General features: G+C 46.4%; 1 protein-coding gene across 2 annotated transcripts in view; it reads right to left on the bottom strand.

The window, feature by feature from the left end:
- PSD3 (pleckstrin and Sec7 domain containing 3) overlaps positions 1-23,655 on the bottom strand; it is a 562,110-nt gene that overhangs the window by 398,717 nt on the left and 139,738 nt on the right. The window contains exons 1-2 of one of the 2 annotated variants that reach the window (XM_066574145.1): positions 16,116-16,326; positions 2,951-3,065 (exon numbers count right to left, since the gene is read on the bottom strand). In XM_066574145.1, coding sequence (XP_066430242.1) covers positions 2,951-3,065; positions 16,116-16,169 — 169 coding nt within the window. In that variant the 5' untranslated portion in view covers positions 16,170-16,326. Of the gene's footprint in view, positions 1-2,950; positions 3,066-16,115; positions 16,327-23,655 lie in introns of those variants that run through there. The other variant, XM_066574143.1, reaches the window with a different exon arrangement.

Below are 23,655 nucleotides of genomic sequence, written 5' to 3'. Positions count from 1 at the left end.
AATTTCCGCCCCTGCCCGCCTGCATAGGATTGCATTACAAAACGCAATCCTATGAAGACAGCCGCGATTTGTCCGCGTGAAAATGCATGCGGAAAACAAATCGCAACATGCTCTATTTCTATACAGGTCTTGCAGAGGCCCGCACAGAAATGTCACAGAATTGTCACTCCTGGCACCCTGGCTCTGCTCTGCGCATGCGCCGGCTGGCCAGCAGCCAGCACATCGCAGAGCCAAAGAAGCGGGAAAAGGTGACAGCCGCACTGGTCCCTGCAGGGGTTCTGGTCGGGTCCCGCTGCAAGATTTCTCGCAGGGGTTCTGACCCGGCGTCTGCAGGCGGCCTTAAACGCCCAGTCATCTTGAACGCCGGAAAATATGGTAAACGTTTTAACCCCCTTCACATATTAATAATAAAAACTTCAAAACAAAAGCATATTTAGCACCGCTGCATTTGTAAAAGTCTGATCCATCAAAGTAACGCAATATTTGTCAGCACAAAAAAAATTACACAACACCAAAATTCAGCGTTTTTTGGTCACTTTAACTCCAAGAAAAATGTAATAAAAAGCAATCAAAAAGTCACATGCACTCGGTACCAACAGAAACTACAGGACGTCCAGCATATATGAGCCCTCGCATCGCTATGTCGACAGAAAAGTAAAAAAGAAAATTATTTTAGATTTTTTTGCTAGATATTCTGATTTTTAAAAGTAGCACAGCAAAAAAAAAATATTTAAATTTGTTACCATAGTAATCGTACGGACCCATAGAAAAAAGTCATTTTTGCCACAGTATGTACATCGTAATTAGAGATGAGTGAGTAGTGCCTTAGCCGAGTATCCTCCCGCTCGTCTCTAAAGATTTGGAGGCCGGGGGGGGGGGCAGGGAGAGCGGGGAGGAACGGAGGGGAGATCTCTCTCTCCCTCTCTGCCCCCCGCTCACCGCCGCAACTCACCTGTCACCCGCGCCAGCAGCCGAATCTTTACAGATGAGCGGGAGGATACTCGGGTAAGGCACTACTCGCTCGAGTAGTTAGCCTCAGCGAGTATACTCGCTCATCTCTAATCGTAATAACAAGACTACCAAAAGATGGTGGAATTGGATTTTTTTCCACTTTACTCCACCTAGAAATTTGTTTCTGTTTTTCAGTACATTATATGGTAATACAACTCCTCCTGCAAAAAACAAGCCGCAGACTCCTACATGGATGCATAAATAATTTTTTATAAGTGGGGCGGAAAAAACGAAAATGCACAAAACAAAGGGGGCTTTGTCATTAATGGGTTAATACAGATGCCCCCGTGTGTAGGTACTACTGTTATATACTTGTTATGGCAGCATATTTCACCTTCACATTGAAGGGGTAAAATCTGCAACAAATCAGTGACGTGTGAGCACACCCTTAAGGTGTTTGTCGGGTAATAATCGGGGACATCAAAGGAAGCTGAAACAACTACTTCACTTCTGTGCCGTCGCCGGTCTCGGAGGTGTAACAGCTGCTTCAGCGTCTACTGATTGAAATGAAGTGAAACTGAACTGGGAGTGAAACCAGTTAAGCCATTTCCGCTCCCGTTTACTACGATGTATGTCCGGCCTGCTGACAGCAAGCTAATCAGGTGATCGACAGGGATCCCCAGCGATCAACGATTGATGACCTACCCTGAAGATACGTTTTTGCCTGGAAAACCCCTTTAGGAGGTGAAGTCAAAGTGCTGTCCATTTTAAAAACAAGTTACGCGATACATGAATCTATCAAACACCAAAGTTAGACCAGTGCAGATGTAATGGAGCTGTAGACAGGGGCCCCTATAGAGCTGCACCCAGCGACACACACGTGGAAGCAGGATCATGCACAGATCAAATCAACGAACAGATTCCTTTACCTCGAAGAATGCTAAAACAACAAACAAGGTTAGGCCGGCTTCACATCTGCGTCAGCCAGAGGTTCCATCGCAGGTCTGGCTGCAAATACTAGAATAAAAAGCATTGCATGCAGCCTTTTTATTTCCATCCCAAAACCGGGCAGCTGGGAGGAAAGCGGGAGGACCCCATTATAGTTAATGCGGACCATCCAGCGCACTATGGTTCCAAAATTGCTCCACAACCCCTCTGTCCTTCCTGGTAGCTGCAGACATCATCTGGAATACTGTGTCCAGTTCTAGGCACCCCACATAGACAAACTGGAGCAAGTTCAGAGAAGAGTTACCAAGATGGTGAGCGGTCTGCAAATCATGTCCTGTGAGGAACGGTTAAAGGATCTGGGAATGTTTAGCTTGCAGAAGAGAAGGCTGAGAGAAGACTTAATAGCTGTCTACAAATATCTGAAGGGCTATCACAGTGCAGAGGGATCAGCCCTATTCTCATTTGCACAAGGAAAGACTAGAAGCAATGGGATGAAACTGAAAGGGAGGAGACACAAATTAGATATTAGACAGTGAGGGGGATCAATGAGTGGAACAGGTTACCACGGAAAGTGGTAAGTTCTCCTCCAATGGAAGTCTTCAAAAAAGTCTGGACAGACATCGGTCTGGGATGGTTTAGTAAATCCTGCACTGAGCAGGGTGTTGGACCCGATGACCCTGGAGGTCCCTTCCAACTCTACCATTCTATGATTCTATGTGACTGCTGCAGCCAATCACCAGCCACAGCAGTGACCTTCTATAGCCAGTGATTGGATGCAGCTGTAACATGACCTGGTGAGCAGCAATCAGGAAGTACAGGGTGGTTATGGAGCAATTTTAAGTCTTGGGAATACCCCTTTTACTTAGACATATGCATTTCTTAGTGATTTTTGGACAATGCACCGCCAACAAAAAGAAAATACTACAAAAAGGTATAAAGAGGAGCAGATGGGGAGCAAATAAAACCTCGTTGTAAAGCCTTCCTCCTGGTATTTCTCCTTACCCAAGTTTACATGTCACAGTCTAGATCATAAATTGGCGTACGTGCTTACCTGGCGCTTCGTCATCGGTTGTTGGTTTGGGTTCACCAAATAAGAATTCATATTTCGCCTTTGCAACGTTCTGTGAGTGTGCCGATGTGTTGTTCACCCAAACATACCTTTCTGCCTATTGGAAGAAAATAATTTTAATTATTTTAGATTAAAAACAGAGAAGAAATCAAGAATCTGGCAAAGTAAAGCCTCCTATCACATCTGTGTCGGGGTTCCGTTTTCCTGCTTGGTTCAGAGAGCAGAGAAGGGGAATCCCCTGGCCGAATAAATCCATCTTATGACAACACTGAACACACCCCATTGACTATGAAGGGCGTCTGTTCGGGTTCCGCTCAGCTGCCCAGCATTTTATGGGACAAAAAACTGCTGCATGCAGAGTTTTTTTCCCCAGCATTTTGTTCCGGATCTGCAAACTCCTACTGGAGGTTCCAACGTAGATGTGAAGGCAGCCTAACTCTCACAGTAAAGGATAGCCCAACCAGGTCCTAGTTTTTGAGAGTGCAGAAAAGTACCGTCAGCTCCAGCGCACATTCCTGCCTGTCGGGCTCTCTTCATATCATGCTTCCATTTAAAATGTTCTCAATATATAGCTGTCTACAAATATCTGAAGGGTTGTCACAGTACAGAGGGATCAGCCCTATTCTCATTTGTACAAGGAAAGACTAGAAGCAGTTGGGATGAAACTAAATGGGAGGAGACACAAATTATATATTAGACAGTGAGAGTGATCAATGAGTGGAACAGGTTACCACGGGAGGTGGGGAGTTCTCCTTCAATAGAAGTCTTCAAACAAAGGCTGGACAAATATCTGTCTGTGATGATTTAGTGAATCCTGCACTGAGCAGGGGGTTAGACCCGATGACCCTGGAGGTCCCTTCCAACTCTACCATTCTAGGATCCCATTATACTACTGCACACACAGCCCTACAGGACAACGTTGTAAAACATTTTTTCTCCTTTGGTAGCGGTCTGTATAGGAAAATGATGCAGAACAAAGCAATCACATAAAAAGTATATCAGAAGTGATTTTTTTTTGTGTGTGATATTCATCCATTTTTTATGCATATATATAGAAAAACGTAAATGTACAAGCTTTGCGCTTCTTGGTTCTCTTTATTTCATTTTATATGGTCCACACGGCTGTAAGTACGGCTTTAATGAGACATAGTAAAATCCCAACAGGAAGAGCATAGAATGGCGTGACAGACCGGTATCATACATAGACCGGGGTCATACCAACCTGTGTGCCAGTGGATTTTCATTAACTGCAGAGTATTAGTTGTTATAGCAGCCACTAGAGGGTCGTATTAGACAAACTAACCTTTAGTCTAAGCGAACAGGTGCTACATTAACCCGTGTCTATCTGAAGAAATCTTTAGACAGTTGGGAACACCATACTGATTATTACATCAGTGATACTCCAGGGGGTCACCGTATAGCATCAATGATGCATTGAGTGACCAGCCTGGACCTAGAGGTGTGAAGCTCCTTTTATCCCTCGTCTGGGGTGTGATCTGATCTACCCACAGAAGGGTTGGAGCAAACTAGGTTATAATTCAGCACCAACTGAGTTTCCCTTTAGGGTGTGCACACCTGGGAAATCCGACAGTGGTGACAACACAGACACCGCGCCGGAAACTATAATATTAAAGTAGTACCGTGACTTACGCAAAATATCAAGCAGGTGGTATTACCCAAAATTGGGTCCCACTACTTGATACAAGGACTTGATTAATTACCGAACCCCGGCAACTATTGGTTTATTGCATAACCACTACACATTAGCTTATGGTGACAATCACCGTCGCTCCTGAGGAACTGTCCTGTATCAGGACAGGGAAACGCGTCGAGCCTTCTGAGCCCTCTTGTTTAGCACTATTGATGTGCACTATAACATTGTGTTACAATTGGGTACCTCTACATCACTCACGTACCGCATAATTATCTAAATAATCAAATCTCTATCATTTGGACGTGGGTGTGATAGACATGATTATTTATAAAATGTCTATCGATTAATATAACCCAAATGTATTTTGCTGTTGTAATGACTCTAAGCTCTGTGGAGTCTAAAGGACACACACAATCTAATCATGGTATTTGCTAGCCAATGGATGGGTGATGTATTTGCTCTAAGTACATAGAAGTTGCTCAACCAGTTTCTAAGAGTTAAAGGGCCATAGTGTCGTGTATATCCTGTGTTTAATACTGAGTGTTTACCTAGCCCCCTTCCACTCCTCATCCTGAAGCTAGGTAAACAATGATTCATCACTACAGGGAGATGACTTCAGCTAGGACAAAAGTCCATACCACCTCAACACTTGGAAGGGGGTGGGCAGAGAGGTGGGGGATTCTATATGATCCGACAAATGAGAATCTTATATGTTACTGATGTAATCTGTTGCACGCCCATTAAAGGGCGGTTGTCATGTGTTATAATAAAAGGCCTGAGCCTCTACACATTGTAGAGACTCTCCCGCTTTTAGACAAGCATTTGTGTCTGATTCTGGTCGACGAAGTGTGCACACAATATATAATTAGGAAAGCGACAAAATACCCCAAAAGCCTGCTGGAGAAAATCATAATCCAGATCAGTGGAGTCCCTGGGTGAGCGAGTGGATCTGTGAGGTCACAGCCTGGAACGTACAGAGATCGGCAGATGGCACGCAGAACTCAGGGGCCCGAAAATCTACAGAACACGGTAAGATTGCTTTATGTAAATCTACCGATGTGAGCTGGGTTCTGACTGCTTTTCTGCCTGTTCCTGATCCAGACTGGACCTTCACTGAAAGACAGGTAATAACTCTAGTTCTGTCCACTCGGAAAAACCACCACGTTACCTGTCTAGGGGTATTTTGTACGCTGTGTATGCTGTTGTGTCTGAGACGGTTAAAAATTGTTTATACAAGACCAAGAGATAAATTCTGTGAGGGTTAATGTGTCAGAAGGGCGGACTCGGCTGTTTAAGTCTGAGGGAACACGCCAGAGACACGTGCTCCTAGGTAAAACTAGTGTGAGGTTAGGAAGATTTATGATACGTATATTTACATTTTATGATTGAGCGTGTTATGTTCTCATATGTGAAAAGGTATGAAGTATAGCCGTTGTGTGACGGCTGGCTCCAGAAAACTCTTGGTCATTGAAAATAATCGTCAGTCTCTGTGTATAGCTAAAATGTCCTGTCTAGGACGTGTACAGGAAGTGCTCTTCGGGATTGCTAGTAGACCTTGGGTTGATATAAAGGTAGATGAGATATATATATACCCTGAGCCGTTGTGGGTATTCTCCAGTAATCCCGTCTGTTTGGTACTATAGAAAGAATGTGCAGTGTTTATTGTTGGGGGGAGGGCTGCTGATAAGAGTGAACTGAAAGCTTTTTCCAATTAACCCTTTCTGTTTACTTTGTCGTTCCCTGTGTTTTGTAGAATTAATGTGTAATGTGCATTATAATTCTGAGTGGGAAAGAGAGGTTATATGGGAAGAATTTTAAGAAAGCAGATTTTACAAGAGAAACACTACTGTGTCTTCGAATAGAATAGGGTTGAGCAAAGTGAGCAAGGACAAAGGTCATAGAGCTTGTGATTTGGTTACTGAACAATGGGAAAGGACCAGGAAAAGTTGCAGAAAGAAATGTTAGGTCATGGACAGATAAGCAGAAATGTGTATGGACAGATAAGATAGGCTGTAGAAAGTTTACAGAAGATGAGCAGGAAGCCTAGCAGAAAGAAAGGTGTTTTTAGATTGCTAGGAGGAGGTATAATGTAGTTGAGAGATTGAAGAGGGGAAAGCATGTAGGGGGGTATGTGTATTGCTTATGAACAATGTAATGTCTTTGTGTTGACTACAGCCCCTCCCTGTAATGGCGGCCGTGCTTGCAATGTTTACAATCCAACATACTGTGACTCTGCAGTAAATGTAGTGAGGCCTGCCCCCACCCTGAAGTTACTTCCCCCCATGTGCTCACTTTCAGGGTGTGTGATGTTACTTCCGGTCCCTCCCCATCCGGGACAGGACCTGGGCCCGCCCCTTCCTCCTCCAGCGGCCATCTTGCCTCACCTGGAAGTGCTGCTGCCCCTGGCCCGCCCGGTCCTCCAGCGGCCATTTTGCCTCACCTGGGAGATTTGTAGCCCCGCCCCTTTCTGCCTCTGGCAGCCATTTTGCTGCACTTGGGAGGCCTATATTTCCCAATGCCACTGTATCCAGTGCTAACATCATGATTGTCTGAAGTAAGGTTTTGTTTGACCAGACTTTGTTACGCTCCAAGATGTGGCCACTTTGGATGTGTGATAAGTTCAGGGAAACAAACCTTTGTGGAGATGCAGCTTGGGACATAGTAGATGACTAAGCTGGTTTATAGTGCATGGAAGGTTGGAGTTGATGCATGGGGGGCAAAGACCAGGAATACATGACAGGGGACGCTCTCTCATGTTCCCAGGGGCTCTGTTTTCCACTGCCCGCTTCTCCAATGGATACTCAGACCGATGATGTTATGGAAGGCTCCTACAGATGAAATAATTTCCCTATAGTCACCCAGCAAACTTTTTCATGCAATTTGGTGAAGTAATTTTACTTTTTATGTGAAGAAAGAGGGACTGAATTGCCCAGAGTAGGATGTTAATTCATCCGTATTCTTTAGTTTTTCTTTAAGTCTTTGGTGTATTCTAGTGTCAGTCTACACTAAAGCTATAATTATATTCCGACAGGAGAGTAAAAGCTAAACGCTGGCCATACCCTGAAATACTATTACACTGGGTGACGTAAAATTTGAATTGTGTGGCGCCCCCTTGTGGTAAAAAATGCTAACTGCGACCTGAAATAAAAAAAACAACATTTTTTTTTTGTAAGGAGATTTTCGCTCAGACTTCGCTGTATACAATGTCACCTTGACCTACAAAGTGCTTGTTTTTGTGCCTCTTGGTTTACTAGTTTGAACGCAATGACTCTTTTTCCATTGAGTATTCCGCTTCGAAAGGGGGGAGGCAGAGGTGATCTGGGCCATAGATGATCTAGGTGTTGTAGATCAGCTATTGGGTTTGAAAAAAAAATATATATATAAATGGAATAAGATAACAAGATTCCGAGCCATGTGAAATAGAACATCAGCACGATTATTTAGTACTAATTCAGTAAGAAACTGCAGGTATGCAAACAGTTATCAGAACCTCTGTTGATAATGCATATGTTGAGCTTTTTGCAGATGGTACCAGGGTGAGGACTGATGACTCCACATCGGATATGCAGTGGTCACACAACAAGATGTCCTAGAAGCAGAAGCTCTGCCTCCGCATGTCACAGTACAAGAAGCGGAATTGAAGGCCCTCACTGAGGCGTGTAGAGTGGCGAGAGGTAAGACGGCAACCCTTTACACTGACTCCTGGTATGCATTTGGCATAGCTCATGATTACGGCCCAATATGGAAGGCCAGACAGTTTTTACCTCAACAGGACAACCAATTGAGAATGGTGCAGCGGTACAGAGTCGCATGGAGGCCCTGCTTCTACCTGACAGAGTTGAGAGTTCGCACCGATTCCTACACTGGAGAGGCGAGAGACGACACCCTCGCTGACAGCGCAGCAAAGGCAGCGGCCCTCAAGCCGTGGAAGAAAGAAGAAAGATACTGACAGCATGAGTCAGTGGTAAAAAACTTTGGACATTGACAAAAACTTTGGACTTTGATATGCTAAAAGACTTTTACAGTTACAAGCCAGCAAGGAAGAAAAGAATAAATGGACTAATATGGGAGCAGCAGAAACAGGACAGCGTGTGGTGAACGGTCAACAGCACTTGCCCACCACAGTTCCTGTATCCCATGATGGCCCAGCTGATGGACGCAAAGACCCACCTAGTAAAGCAGCACTGACGACGACGCTTGAAAGAGGTTGGGCGACTTCTGGGTTCTCTGTAGCTGCTGCATCATTTGTCCGGTTTAGCATGATCTATGCCATAGGTGAGTCAGGGCAGAAGTAAATTTGCCACATCACACTTGCCGGGACCACTCTACCCATTTCAGGGATCGCAAATTGACTACGTTCAGCTCCCACTTGTTGGGAAGTATGAATACGTGCTTGTTGTTGTTGATGTCTTTGCAGGTTGGAGGCCGACCCTGTTACCAAGGTAAACAAGTAGGTAACCGCAAAGAAGCTCATGAACGAGGTAAACTGTGAATATGGGGTACCAGAAGTGATTCAGAGTCAGACAGAGGTATAAACTTCGCAGGTGAATGTAACATGTCATGTCTGCTCTGGGTGTATCCCAGGCCTTTTACATACTCTACCATCTTTAGAGTAGTGGAAAGGTGGAGAGACGTAGTGGCACGCTAAAAAGTAAGATACTTAAAAATGACGCCACTTTGGAAAGACTGTCATCCAATAGCCTTATACAGTGTTAGATATGAACCCAGGGGGGATTATACATTATCTCCCTACGAGATTGTTTGGGCTAGCCCCAAGGCTAGGTTGTTACTATCCTCAGTAGTTACAATTACAATCTGATGTGTTGACTAAGTATGTGATTTCCGTTGTTAAAGAACTAACCAAAGCCTATGCACAGGTGTTCTCTTCCAGACTCAGAGGCAGACACTGGGACACATATCTTGCAGCCTGGGGATTGGGTGTGCGTCAAGAAGTTCCTCAGGAAGCACCCTCTTGAGCCCCGATTTGATGGCCCCTACCAGGTGCTTCTGACTACTGCCACAGCTGTGAAACTAGCCGAAAGACTTACATGGATCCATGCTTTATACTGTAAGAAAGCTTCAGATCCGGGAGACCAATCTTAGTTGTGCCAAAGACATTACTCTGGTTAGGGCTAGTGAGAGAGGAGGGTGGCAACTGGAATCCTTAGTCGGAAGAATATGAGGGTATGGTTACCTTCTAGTATAACTCGTTCAATGCTCAAGTAGCCGCATATTCCTTCGACTATTGTACTGTGGTCCCGTGTCTAGGCACAAGATCCCACCGCAGGCCAGATTTAGCTCAGTCCAGCTGGTTATATGACTCATATACCCGGGGAATACAATATGTTCGTGCCACTGATAACGTCTGGGGAGAAGACTGCCGTTATTGGGGATTAGTGGGATGGAACGCAGGAACAGACTAGTCCTATAAACCGCGAAGTGCCTTAAATAAGAAAGATAGGAGCGGGAAATCCCTAATTAGTCGTATAACCCTCCTTGAGAATAATAAGGACAGCAGGTATTGGAAGGCTGAACTTAGTATGTTGCTTGGTTTTAATACGGTTTTTACATTAACCATGGGAGATCCAAGCCCAGGGGACAGGGAGACTTATAGTCTGGGGACATACCGGTACGGGAGGACAGATCCCTTAGGGAAGTTTAAAATAAGGGGTATGGTAGATGCATCCGAATGGAAGCCTTCACTTAGTCCCGTGCCCATAATTAACCCCCTCCGCCGTAAGATAAAGACCTTGACGAACATGATGATCATAGCCAACCCTACCTTTTGAGGACACCTTGACAGTAGCGACTGGCTACTCTGACCAGAATCTCTGGTTGGAGTTGATGAGGTACAATGCTAACAGGAGCAACAGGTCTAACTGTTGCGTGTGCGGTAGTGCCCGACTACACTCGGGGATGGTCCCCCTAAATCTCCCTGTAGATGCTGAAGAGTGGTTTGTTAGTCTCTTCACGAACATTTCCGCTAATTACACTGTCCGTGAGAAATGGAAGAAGGAATACTCTATAACTACTTAAGTGTTTTGCACCGGAGAGAGTATTACTGACTACCCTGGAAACTACACCTGCCAGGCAAATAGGCAGGGTGGAGGGAGATTTTTGGGGAACTCGTCAACGGGTATTGCTCCTCCTACAGTATGATAGGAGGGGAATAGATGCAGAATCAGGTCCAGTCCTTAGGAGACGTTTACTGGCTTTGTGGAGACATGAGGTAGAGGACCCGCCTGGAGGGTAATTGGACAGGGGAGTGTGCCTTAGTAAAGCCCTTATGCTCCTCCACATCCTGTCAGACACTAACGTTTCCCTTGTTTGAAAAAGATGAAGAGCCAGTTCTGATAATGCCAACCACGTACGCTACCAAAGAAAAGGAGAAATGTACTAGTACTGCGCCTGCCCCGATCTCCTAAGATGGATTGTCAGTGGAATTCCCATTTGCCAAGGGATAGTGCAGAAGACCTTAGGTTCCGGCGAGGGCACACCCTGTGGGGTGTTAACTTGTACAGATAGAGGGTATGGATGCCCGGAAATGAGCCCAGGGAATCCATGGCCTCCCTCTGAGGTGAGGTAGGGATCCCCCCCCTCCTAGGAGTAGGGACTTACGGGCAGTGGGAAAACCCTGACGCAAGGGTGAGGCGACTTGGACGTGTTCACCATTAGGACTATCTCCAGGAGGGACATTGGTGTGGGTGAAGATTAGGGAGTCCCACACCGTGCGTGCCTGTGCACACTACTTTATGCTAGAGCGAGAAGAGAGACCCCTGGTGGTAGTTTTGATCTACACGTATAAATTGACGTCATAGGATAGCCAAGGGGGGTACCTGACAAGTTTTAAAAATTAGAGATCAAGTTAAAACTAGATTCGAGTCCATTTTCCTGATCATTAGGGTAAATAAATGTTGACTGGATTAATTATGTTTATTATAATTAGCAGTGGTTTATAAATTATACTAGAGACGCCTTATAGGGACTAGTCGACCAATAGGACCTACCTCGACTATGACTTTTTTTAAAAATAGAGTGACCTTAGATATGACTTTAGCTAAAAAGGGGAGTGTCTGTAAGATGATAGGGGAGACTTGTTGTACCTACATCCTAGACGACACGTGACCCGCGGGTAAAGACGCAGTTGTCATTAAGAAGCTGACCGCACTAACTAAAAAGAGCTAACTTTTGGGACCAGCACTCGCCATGGATGAGCGGGTGGTAAAGGATCCTGGCACAGACGGGCGTCGCTGTTGTATGTGAACTGATGGTTACCTTTTCTGTTCTAGTCTGCTGTGTTATCCCCTGTGTCAGAGAGACCTGTGAAACTGATGCTGGAAAAGCCGCTCCCACCATGAGTTTGCTGGATGCATCCCCAGAAGGAGTGGACAAGTCCTACACCCCCTTGAAGACCCTAAAACGAACCTTCAACGCGCTCCAGTTATAGGCGCAGAAAACTGTGAAAATTAGATAGCGAATTAGAGGATAGACATTTTAAGGGGGGATTGTGATAGACATGATGATTATTTATAAAATGTCTATCGATTAATATAACCCAAATGTATTTTGCTGTTGTAATGACTCTAAGCTCTGTGGAGTCTAAAGGACACACACAATCTAATCATGGTATTTGCTAGCCAATGGATGGGTGATGTATTTGCTCTAAGTACATAGAAGTTGCTCAACCAGTTTCTAAGAGTTAAAGGGCCATAGTGTCGTGTATATCCTGTGTTTAATACTGAGTGTTTACCTAGCCCCCTTCCACTCCTCATCCTGAAGCTAGGTAAACAATGATTCATCACTACAGGGAGATGACTTCAGCTAGGACAAAAGTCCATGCTGCCTCAACACTTGGAAGGGGGTGGGCAGAGAGGTGGGGGATTCTATATGATCCGACAAATGAGAATCTTATATGTTACTGATGTAATCTGTTGCACGCCCATTAAAGGGCGGTTGTCATGTGTTATAATAAAAGGCCTGAGCCTCTACACATTGTAGAGACTCTCCCGGTTTTAGACAAGCATTTGTGTCTGATTCTGGTCGACGAAGTGTGCACACAATATATAATTAGGAAAGCGACAAAATACCCCAAAAGCCTGCTGGAGAAAATCATAATCCAGATCATGGGTACATATTTTTGTGAACTGTGGGACTCAATTCTGGGCCCAACTACTACACAAAAATTCTCTATCATCTATCTTTATTAGCGGTACTTCAAAGACTCGTATATATTTATCCACGACGTCTTAAGCATACCGGAGAGCGAATAAATAAAATCCTAACAATCTCCCTGAATTATCTAGATCTGCTCCCCTACACGATCACCAGCCAGGGGCGATCCGTTATCATTTGTGTTACCTTTTTGTATTGTCTCAATGTCTGTGTTATATGTGAGCCCACGTTTATAATTATGTAATAAAAGTTATTAAGTTTTAATATCTATATCTGTGAAGGGTCTCTGACTTTAAATATATAGATCTCTATACCACTGTGATTCCTCTTCTTGTAGACAGGGTGAACATAAGAGTGCACTTTTGGTGGGGTTTTTTTGCTGACGACGTTCATTGTGAGGTAAATAAAGCGCTACTTTGGCAGATCGGACTTTTACGGTCGCGGCGATACCAAATGTGTTTTATTTTACTATTTAGAATCTTTTATTGTACATATGGCAGGTTTTTTTTTTTAATTAGTAAAACTTTATTGTTCTTATTTTTACTTTCTTTTTTAGCCCCCCTAAGGGACCACAACATGCAGTGCTTTGGTCACTCCTGCAGTATAATGTAATGCCATAGCAGGCACTATATCAAGCTACCCCACAAGGATGGGTTGATAGGCATTCTGCCATCACAGCCCTGAGGCCTTTCTGAAGGTCCCCGGCTGTCATGACATCTCATTGTGGGGGGCCGTGTGGGACCCCACCCCCCCGAGCATCATTCGGGGGATTTAAATGCCACTGTCAGAACTGAAAGCGAAATTTAAAGGGTAAACAGCCGTGCGGCCGATTGCAGCTGTTGCTGCTAGGACACAGCTGGCACACGCAATGTATGTCGCTGCGCGATCTCCATTCATACCCCGACACTGCAGGATGTAACCGTACATCATATAGCGGGAAGGAGTTAAAGAAAACCAACGGACTCTGCGTCGCCGCATTCTAAGACCCACAACGCTGATACTTTCCCGGCGGCGCAGCGGCGTGGGATCTTGGGGTTTTTATTGCTACTATTTTGGGGTACAGGTGAGTTTTGGGTTGTTTTCAACTGTTTTTTTGGGAGGAGAATAAAAGAAAAACAGCAATTGCTGCGTTAGTTTTTTTAATTATTTTTATGGCGTTCACTATGTGCGAAATTCTTTCCCCTGCCTGGGTGGCTACGAATGTGGTAATACTGACGATGCGCGGCTTTTTAAAACAAAAAAAAAAACTTTGGTATTTTATCCGTTTAAGGGTTTTTGTGGGGAAAAAAAATGAATATTTATTTCAAACTGTATTTTTTTTTCATTAAGGCCAGCCTCGCACGACCGGATTTGAATTTCGGACGATCTGCGGTAAAACGCGGGCATTGTAAGACATGCATTTTCGAATTTTCCTTTACACTCACAGGTACAAATTGCGCATTATACAAGAGGAAGAAAAATCGCAGCTTGCTCTTTTTTAACGCAGATTCCGTGCGAGCGGCCCCCGCTGATGTCAATGGAGGCGTGCGACCCGCAGCCCGTACACAACCAACACTGCGGATGGGCGGCGGGTACCCGCGTCATCGCTAAGCGACAGCGCAGAAAGACGATGATGAACCTGCGAGCCGCCGCGGTCATCCGCAGTACAGTTACTCCCGTACGCAGCGTCGCTGGCCGTGTTCACAGATGGAATCCGCTGCGGTCATGTGACACGTATGGTAAGACATTGCGTATACCGAGCGTTTTAGCGCTGTGAGCCGGGCTGGCACTGCACACAGCAGCGTATCTCACACACGTATCTCGCGCTCGCTGTCGTGCGTAGTTTTTTGTTTTTATTTTCCTGTTCTGTAGTGACGTCACGTATACAATGTAATTACGTCTATACGGCGTTTATTACGCGCCCGTAGAGAACATCGCGTGTAATACACGGTAACATACAGCAGGCTGCGCACGTATTATACGCAACGAAAACACACAGGTGCGAATGGGTCAATGAAAATCCATCTGCTTTCACGGATTCCATTCGCGGCGCACGCACATTGCAGGCGTAATTCGCTATTACATTACACTCGTGTGCGGCCGGCGTACGTTAAGCTTTATTGTACTTTTTTGATGCTATTTCTAAGGCTGCTTTCATATTTACGATAAAAACGTGCGATGCCAGAGAGTGAAAACGCAGAATTAGAAAACCAACGGTTTACTTCCTATTTGTGATGTGGCGCTATTAAAAATATAAATCGCAGCATGCACCATCTTTCTGCGTTTTGCAGTTTTTTTCTTTGTTTTGCCTGTTTCCCCCCTTTTTAGCGCAACACACAAGCCTGCGTTTTTTGCGTGATGCGATCCGTTTTTAACATTAGAAACTCCTATTGACTTTTGCGCAAAACAATCGCAGGCGGCAGCGATGCATGATTTTTCACAAGAAAAAGCATCTCTGACGCTCAAAAATAAATAGCCAGAACACAACTGCGATATTCTCGCAGGAAAATCGCGATCGCCAGTGTGAAGGAGCCCGTGGTCCCTCACAGGGACTGGATGATGTGAAGGTTCAGTCGCTGGGACAGTACACTGCATTACTTAGATACTGCATTGTACTATGCCTAGGGCAGCAGCCTATTAGACTCTGGGGGGCGGGGCCTAGTAGGCTCTGTGGGAGGCGGGGCCTAGTAGGCTCTGTGGGAGGCGGGGCCTAGTAGGCTCTGTGGGAGGCGGGGCCTAGTAGGCTTTGTGGGAGGCGGGGCCTAGTAGGCTTGCGGCTGCCATGGGAACCTATCCTACTTTGTAATCACACTGAGGGATCCCCACCATCTGCAGTTGCCATTGATTGTGGCATGTAAGGGGTTACGCCTGAGGCTTCTCCGCTCCTGGCGGTTAGAGCCCCGCTGGCAGTAGTCCGCTGAGCCACCGCCTTACAAAGATGTTTAATGGTTCCATATATACACGACGGCCATAACGTCCATCTACAGCATGGAGGACACAGGAGTACACTGCTATCACCTGGATGTCACTCTGCCAGGACATTACTAAGAGCCCAGGCAGCTGTAACCCAGGGGGACACCTATCCAGGGTGCACTCACGGGGACACCTATACACGGCGCACCGTTCATCGCTGCGACCGTGGAGTCAACACGCCGGGCGCCATCTAGTGGTAGAACTGAGCATGACCCCAGAGCTCCCCAGCAGATGGCGGCCAGCAGTGTGCGGCGGGGAGTGTCACCGCTCCGGCGTCTTCCCACTCGCTGCTGGCCGGAGCTCCGGTTACAGTCCTCCCTTGTGCCTGGACCTACCTCCCGACCACCTACCAGCTCTACACACACCTACCTGCTCAGCTGTCTTCCTGTCATGCAGGCAGCCTCCTATAGTGGCAGGGGCCATTCCTCCCTGCCCCTTCCTGGTGCCGCCGTGCAGAGCCAACGTAGAGCTGGTGCCTAGGACAGAGGAGGCTGGCACATGAGGACGGGACGGAGCCGGGCTACTGACACTGTGGGAAGCTTCCCCTCCCCGTCCTCCTCAGCCCGACTGCTTCCCGAGTACCCCGCGGGCCGCCATCTGCCGGTAACAGAGGAGCTCCTCAGCTGTAATGCGCCGTTGTCACCGGCAGATGGCGCGGCGCTTCACACACAGGCGGGCTGTACAATGGCCGCGGCGGCTTCCATCAGCCCGTCCTGTGTGAGGGGTCCATCAGCACCTCTGTGTAGTGGAGGATGAAGCTTACAATAGGGTCTCGTCAACGGAACCATTACTGTTCCACCAGCGAACGGTAATCGTTTGGTCTGACTGCGGCCAACAACTGACCAATAATCATAGTTCGCAGGCGTACAAATCACGGTTGGCTGAGGCTACCTTCACACGGGCGAGTGCGATATTGGGCGCAGAAACCCAGCCTGATGGCGCGCTTGTCACTGTGCGTTTTACCCACCAATGCGAGGGGTTTTTCATGCAAAACCACCTCATCGCCGCAGGGAAATTGCGAACCTCTGGCGCTTGTTCTGCGCACGGAGAATCGGCCAGGCACATCACATGGCCTGCGATGTGCTTGACTGTCTTTTTAAAAACAATGGGCGAGGCGTTCCAAGGGACACGCCACGATTTTTAACCTCACTGTGAGGGAAAATTTTTTTAAAAAAACGCCCGTGTGTATGACGCCATTCAAAAGAACGGATTTCGTATCCGAGCAAGCTGTGTGCATCTCGCAGCGCACACGAGATTCGGGCTCATGTGCTTGTAGCCTCCGGCCGAGGAAGTTACACGAGATTTATACGTTGCTAGATGCCAAATATGAACCCCGTTCTCTGGAGTGGGGTTCACACCCATTTACCACATCACAGGAAAAAATTGCGGCACGTCCTATCTTTGGGCGTTCCATCGCATTGCCCATAGTTTTCAATGGGGCCGCTAGCATCACGCGGGAATGCGAAGTGATGTTTTCCAAGGGGAACACTCCGCACCGGAGGATCGCTATTTCCCTGAAGTGATGCAAGGCATTTTTAACACAAAAACGCCTCACATCCGCGGGAACATCACACATTGGCGAGCGCGATATCGGGCTGCTTTTCACAAGCCTACATTGCATTCGCCCGTGTGATATTAGCCTTATCGTTCGGTGTAACCAGCGCTCGTTCCGTCCCTCTCACGAGCCAACCATGTATCTGCCGGTACAAACAGGCGGCACGAGCGGACGCTGATGTCATCGGCTTGTGTACAAGGACGCTGATGTGCGTACTACACAGTGATAAGAGCCCATTGATTTTACGGCTGTGTATTTTTCATGCAACAATGTTCTATCTTGGGCCGTATCACACCCCAACAGCCCCGTGACATCAACAACGTAAACGTGCATTTATTTAGATTTTTATCACACAAAACTGGCCGTTTTCTAGGATGGTTGAGCAGTTGCAGGATCATTTCCTAGAACCTCATGTAGCGATTTGTGGTGCGACAGTGAAAGGCTTCTGTTTGCTTCCAGTCCGTCGGGTTTTCATTTTTTTGGACGGAAAAATAGCGCAGTCTGCAGTGTTATTTTCCCGTTAAAAAAGCGGAATGGAAGCCTTGGACTACTTTCACATGAACGTGAATCTCAGAATGCACGTTGACGAGCGCGTTTTCGTCACGTGTTTCTCAGCGGATACCGTGCTCGCCTGTGTGAGAGCCTTACCATTTGCTTCCTTTTTTTTAAAATCCCCATTGAAATCAATCGAGAAAAAAAATGGATAATTTTTGAGTCTGACCCGTCCTTTACCCTCCCCCTCCTCCAATCTCTGGCCCGAACATGCTCCTCAGGAATATTGCTAAAATCCATCCGTTACTCACCACGGACACGGAAAGACCCTTGTTGTTGCCCTCATCCACTCCCGACATTCGTCGGCCTTCCCCGCACCAGACTCGCTCCAATCCATACTAAGTGCGGCAGCTAAACTCATTTTTCTATCCAGCCGTTACTCAGACGCCTCTGCACTATGCCAGGTGCTGCATTGGCTGCCCATCCACTGCAGAGCGAAAATTTAAACCCATCACCCTCAATGCTTTCCATGGCGCCGCGCCACCGTACATCGCTTCCCTCCTGTCCGTACACCACCCAGCCCGCACACTCCGATCCACTAACACACTCAGACTAAACACCCCTCTAATATCAACCTCACATGCTCGCCTTCAGGACTTCACCAGAGCAGCACCCATCCTCTGGAACGCTCTACCCCAAGGCATTTGGACAATCGCTGATGCACTCAACTTCAGACGCACCTTAAAAACGCACCTCTTCAGGGAGGCATACCTAATCTCCTGACCTAGTCCCCCACCCCTCCCTATAGCTCCCCACACCCTCCACCCTACTTATCACATACGACCTCTACCCCTGCACCTCCTTACTGCCCCCACCCCATTTGCTTCCTAATAACCGATTTCCACATGTACATCCCGTACTACCTGTGTTCCCCCATGCCTCATTCCCCCTCTTGTACCTCCTGTATCACCCCCACCCCTTTCTTTCAAACTGATTGTATATGACATGTATTTGTTGTACTGTCTGTGTTCTCCCATTCTTGAAAGCGCTGCGGAATAAGTTAGCGCTATACAAATAAAGATTATTATTACATTGCGGAATGTCCTCATCTTTTGTAGATTTTGGTCTGAATCCGCATCCAAATCCTCCACATGTGTTATGGGCGTTTTAGTGCAGATTGCAATCATTTGTGGAGAAATCTGCAGCATAAATTGACATTCTGCAGATTTTGATTCTGCACCACAAGTCAATTTGTGCTGCAGATTTTTTTCTCCAGCATGTGGATGAGATTTATTGAACTCTCATCCTCCGGCAAGAGAGATGAAGCAAAGCCCTGAGAGAACTCCTTTTTCCATGGGGCTTAGCTGGGCTGGAGGATTATCCCCACTGCGGGGCGAGAGAAGCTGTAGGGGAACCCCGTCATTGCGCTGCTGGAGACTTCCTTATTCTCTCCTACAGGGGAACCCAGTCATTGCAATGCTGGAGATTTTCTTATTCACACCTGCAGGGGAACCCGGCATAGCGCTGGGATTAAGGGGGTTCCCCGGGAACACCATTCATCTTGCTATCTCTCTCCCAGCTGCGGGGATATCCCTCCAGTCCCACGGAGAGTCCCTCTCATCCACGTGCTGACATTTAAAACCTGTTTCTGGGTTTAGCAGCTTGACAGCACTCCCTCCACTCCCTTCTTATCCTGCTCCCATAGAAGTGTATGGAAACTCCTGTGCATCACACACCAGAGGTAGGTCAGGTCCTATCTTTTTGAGTTGCGTGAATATCCTTTCCTATTATGTGCAAGTTTTTTGCATGGCTAAAATTGCTTCTGAACGTTTCCATAGGAAGCCATTGGTTCTAACATTTTTTTTGCGCATCTATATTAGCTGCGCGAATTCTCCTGTGTGAAAAAGAGTCCTAAAGCAGAATGGAAAAAAGAAAAGCAGGACCAGTCCATGCTGCTGGATCCTTCTTGGGTGAGGGTCTGCCAGGCCCCACTGACATTAGATTGTTGGCAGATACTGACAAAATTGGCAACCCACTGAAAGACACGTAGTGCTTATGGCCAACTGTGCGTCTTCCTTTACCCATTATTGTGTGTTTCACATGTAAAATCAAAAAGAAGCGTTTAAAAAAAAAAAACCAAAGAAATGATGGAATTTTCAAATGAAGTGGCAGCTCAAGTTCATACAATACAGCTAGCATCCTCATGGATTGAAGTGAAAAGCCAGGATTCGTAAAAGTACAGCATGGTCAGATGGATCCATGCACCAAAAGTACACCTTCATGCCGGGGAAAATCTGTGCGAAAATCAGGGTATGCTGAGGAATGTTACATCCATCGCACGCCCATTCTGTCTCCTAAAAAGAGTAAAGTTTGGTAATGCATTAAGGCTCTTTTACACGGAATGTTTATCGTTCACATGATCAATAATCGTTCAGTCTAAATGCAGCCAATGACCAAATAACGAACGATAAATCGTTCACTTTTCATTCATTTTATGCAGGCATAAAAATCATCGTTGGCTCGTTCACGAATCATTCAGCTTAAATTACGATTGTTCGGTCATTCTCAGTGAATGACTCAGCGGTTTCTCGTTTGAACGAGCCAACGACGTATCTGCTGGTATAAACAAGCCACACGAGCGACTCTGACATCATTCGCTCGTTCACTTGATATATCGTTCAGTGTCCTTAGGGCTCCTTCATGTGTACATATTGGTACACATGCGGGTGCCATACGCAGTCAATAGAACCCATTGATTTCAGTGGGTTTGTTCACATGCCCATTTTTGGCCACCAAAAAAAACATAGAACGTACTCTATCTTTCTAGATTTGCGCATTAAAGGTACACTGGGGGGGCACGGCACAAATGCGCATGCAATGTGCAAAGAGATGAAACAGTAAAATATGCTGATAGTTGTGCAAAAAGGCCTAGTTAATGGCACAAAATTTTTTATCGCTCTCAAGAGAAATAAGTATGTTGCGCTTATGATACCTTTTGACGGCTAACATTTTATTTCCCTTCTGTCTCAGCAATGCCACAGATTTTCACACCAGATTTAATCCTTTGCAATGAGAAGAGTAAGCCCTCATGTCTACGGGCAAATTATGAATTAAAATCCGGAGCGTTTTTCCTGCACACGGATCCGCGCCCCATAGGGATGCATTAGATACCCGCAGGTAGTTAAATACCTGCGGATGTCATTTTTCCCTGCAGGCGCGGGTCCCGCGTGCAGGAAAAAATCCGGACATGCTCCATTTAGGTGCGGGTCTCCCGCGGGGAAGGCTCCCGCTGGCTTCTATTGAGGCCTATGGAAGCCGTCCGGATCCGCGGGAGACCTGCACCAGAATTTAACTCACCTGCTCCGGACGGTACGGGTCTTCCCTTCTTCGCTGCTGGATCTTCTTTCTTCGGCCCGGTGGATGTGCCCGGCGCATGCGCGCGGCATGCAGCCGGCGTGCCGAGCACATCCACCGGGCCAAAGAAAGAAGATCCGGCCGCGACGGAGAGAAGATCAGGCCGCGAAGAAGGGAAGATCCGGAGCCTGCGGAGAGGTGAGTAATTCTTATTTTCATGAGGCCTAAAACCCCTGCCAAAACTGCAGCAAAATGCACAGATAACACATGCAGATATTACCGTGGATTCACAGCGGAAGATGACTTACATGTTTGCTAACACGGTACCAGATCTTTGTTTTCATTATACCTACTGTAGTCTGTAAGAACGATACAATGTAGCTAGTCCAAAGTGACAGGAGGCTGCTGATGCAGGGAAAGTTTTCATGGCGCATAAGTGCTCTTGTACCAAGTCTAATGGTAAGTCAATGTGAAAGGTCCCCTCAGCAGACACTACATGTATGATTCTCTACTGTGTGGCTTCAATGTGGCAGCACAAAAGACTCATTCATCCTTATGAATACAAGCAGCTTTCTAGCTGGAAAAAGGCTAACATTCCTCTATGAAACTTGGGGGGGGTGGGGGGGGGGGTGAGACTAATATTTACTAGAGAAGAGAAAAGCCCATCATATACTGCCTATGCAAATATTCCAAGGTCAAACAAATAACTTACACTGTACATAATAATAATCTATATTTGTTTAGCGCCAACTTATTCCGCAGCGCATATGAACTCATTGTCTCATAAAAACCATCCCAACACCTCCCAACAGTCTGGTCAAAACGGCCCGGTGGGGACAATTCATCAGCTTCTCACATCCCAATAATGTGCCCCTCTCAGACGGGGTGAATCTCTTCTCTGCGTCGTAGAGGCATCTAGTGGTCAACAAGCTCTAAACAAGTGGAAGAAGAGGTCACTACACACAAGGAGCATCCGAGAGCCTTTTATAGGCCAAGGGGGAACCACTTTTAGGGCCTCTGGTGACAAGATCGTTCATCTAATCACACCACAACTCTCATCATTTACATAACTACCTGAGATGGAACCGCAGGATGAGCTTTACAGCAAAACAACAACTACACTCTTAAAGGGGTTGTGCTAGATGTTAAAATATTTACCAGAGACCAGGGGATTTACCAGGTGAGTAAGGGCTCATTCACATGACTGGTTCTGTAAAACTTTTTTTTATTGAAAAACACCTCACATCACTTCTGTGAAATTGCAATCCTCAGGCGCGTGTTTCGCAGACATCAGAGGATCGCAAGAGTTTACCATTGTTTTCACACGGCATGTGAGTGCATGCGATGTCTTTGAAGGTCCCATTGAAAACAATAGACAAGATGTTCCGCAACGTCGCGCAATGCACAAAACTGTCATGAGATTCACGCAGGCTTCAAACGGGCGAGAAAAATCGCACAAGATTTGTGCGGTGCAAGCCGCACAAATATGAGCCCCATTCTGTTGAATAGGGTCATAAATAGAGATGAGCGAGCGTACTCGGAAAAGCACTACTCGCTCGAGTAATGTGCTTTATCCGAGTATCGCTGTGCTCGTCCCTGAAGATTCGGGTGCCGCTGCAGCTGACAGGTGAGTCACAGCGGGGAGCAGGGGAGAGCGGGCGGGAGAGAGGGAGAGAAAGATCTCCCCTCCGTTCCTCCCCGCTCTCCCCTGCAGCTCCCCGCTCCGTGCCGGCACCCGAATCTTCAGGGACGAGCACAGCGATACTCGGATAAAGCAAATTACTCGAGCGAGTAGTGCTTTTCCGAGTACGCTCGCTCATCTCTAGTCATAAACGTAAGCGATTTTTTTTTTGCAATGGCGATGGGGAAATTAAATTGTCCTATCATGTGCGTGCTCTCGCATTGCACCACCCATTGTTTCAAATGGGGCTGGCGGCAGGATTGCACTATGTACAAAGCACACATGATGCGGGGTCTCCCATTGAAAACATCCTCGGGGATTTCACATGGATGGCGAGGGCGATATTGCCGTCACCCATGTGAAGTTAGCCTTAGTCTTCTTTCACACACATTTGAAAAAATGCCATGAATTTCAAGCATTTTTCATGGCAGTTTTCCCATCTAGTTACTTTCATGTCCTACAGAGTGTATGGAAAAACCGCAATACCTAGAGCATGCTGTGTTTTGAAAAAAAAAAACTGACCCCCCAAAAATTGCAATAAAAGCCACCAAAGTGCCACAAACAAAATGCAATAGTTTGTCTAACATTCTACTATAGACACTCTTGCAACACAGCGTTTTTGGCCAAAAAAAAACAAACAAATGAGAAATGGCAGGAAAAACATTGTTGGGAAGATTTATGACAACTGTCATACAGCAAACTGTCTTTCCTGGCCGCGGTTTTATGACAACTGTCATACAGCAAACTGTCTTTCCTGCCCACCGCGGCCAATCACAGCCCAGCAGCTTTCATTTTCAAGAGCAGAATACAAAATTAAACTTATTATG

This window comes from Eleutherodactylus coqui, chromosome 7 (assembly GCF_035609145.1).
Source record: "Eleutherodactylus coqui strain aEleCoq1 chromosome 7, aEleCoq1.hap1, whole genome shotgun sequence".
Lineage (NCBI taxonomy): Eukaryota > Metazoa > Chordata > Amphibia > Anura > Eleutherodactylidae > Eleutherodactylus > Eleutherodactylus coqui.
The sequence above is the reverse complement of the archived record's forward strand: the minus strand, read 5'-3'. Positions and strand labels throughout refer to the sequence as shown.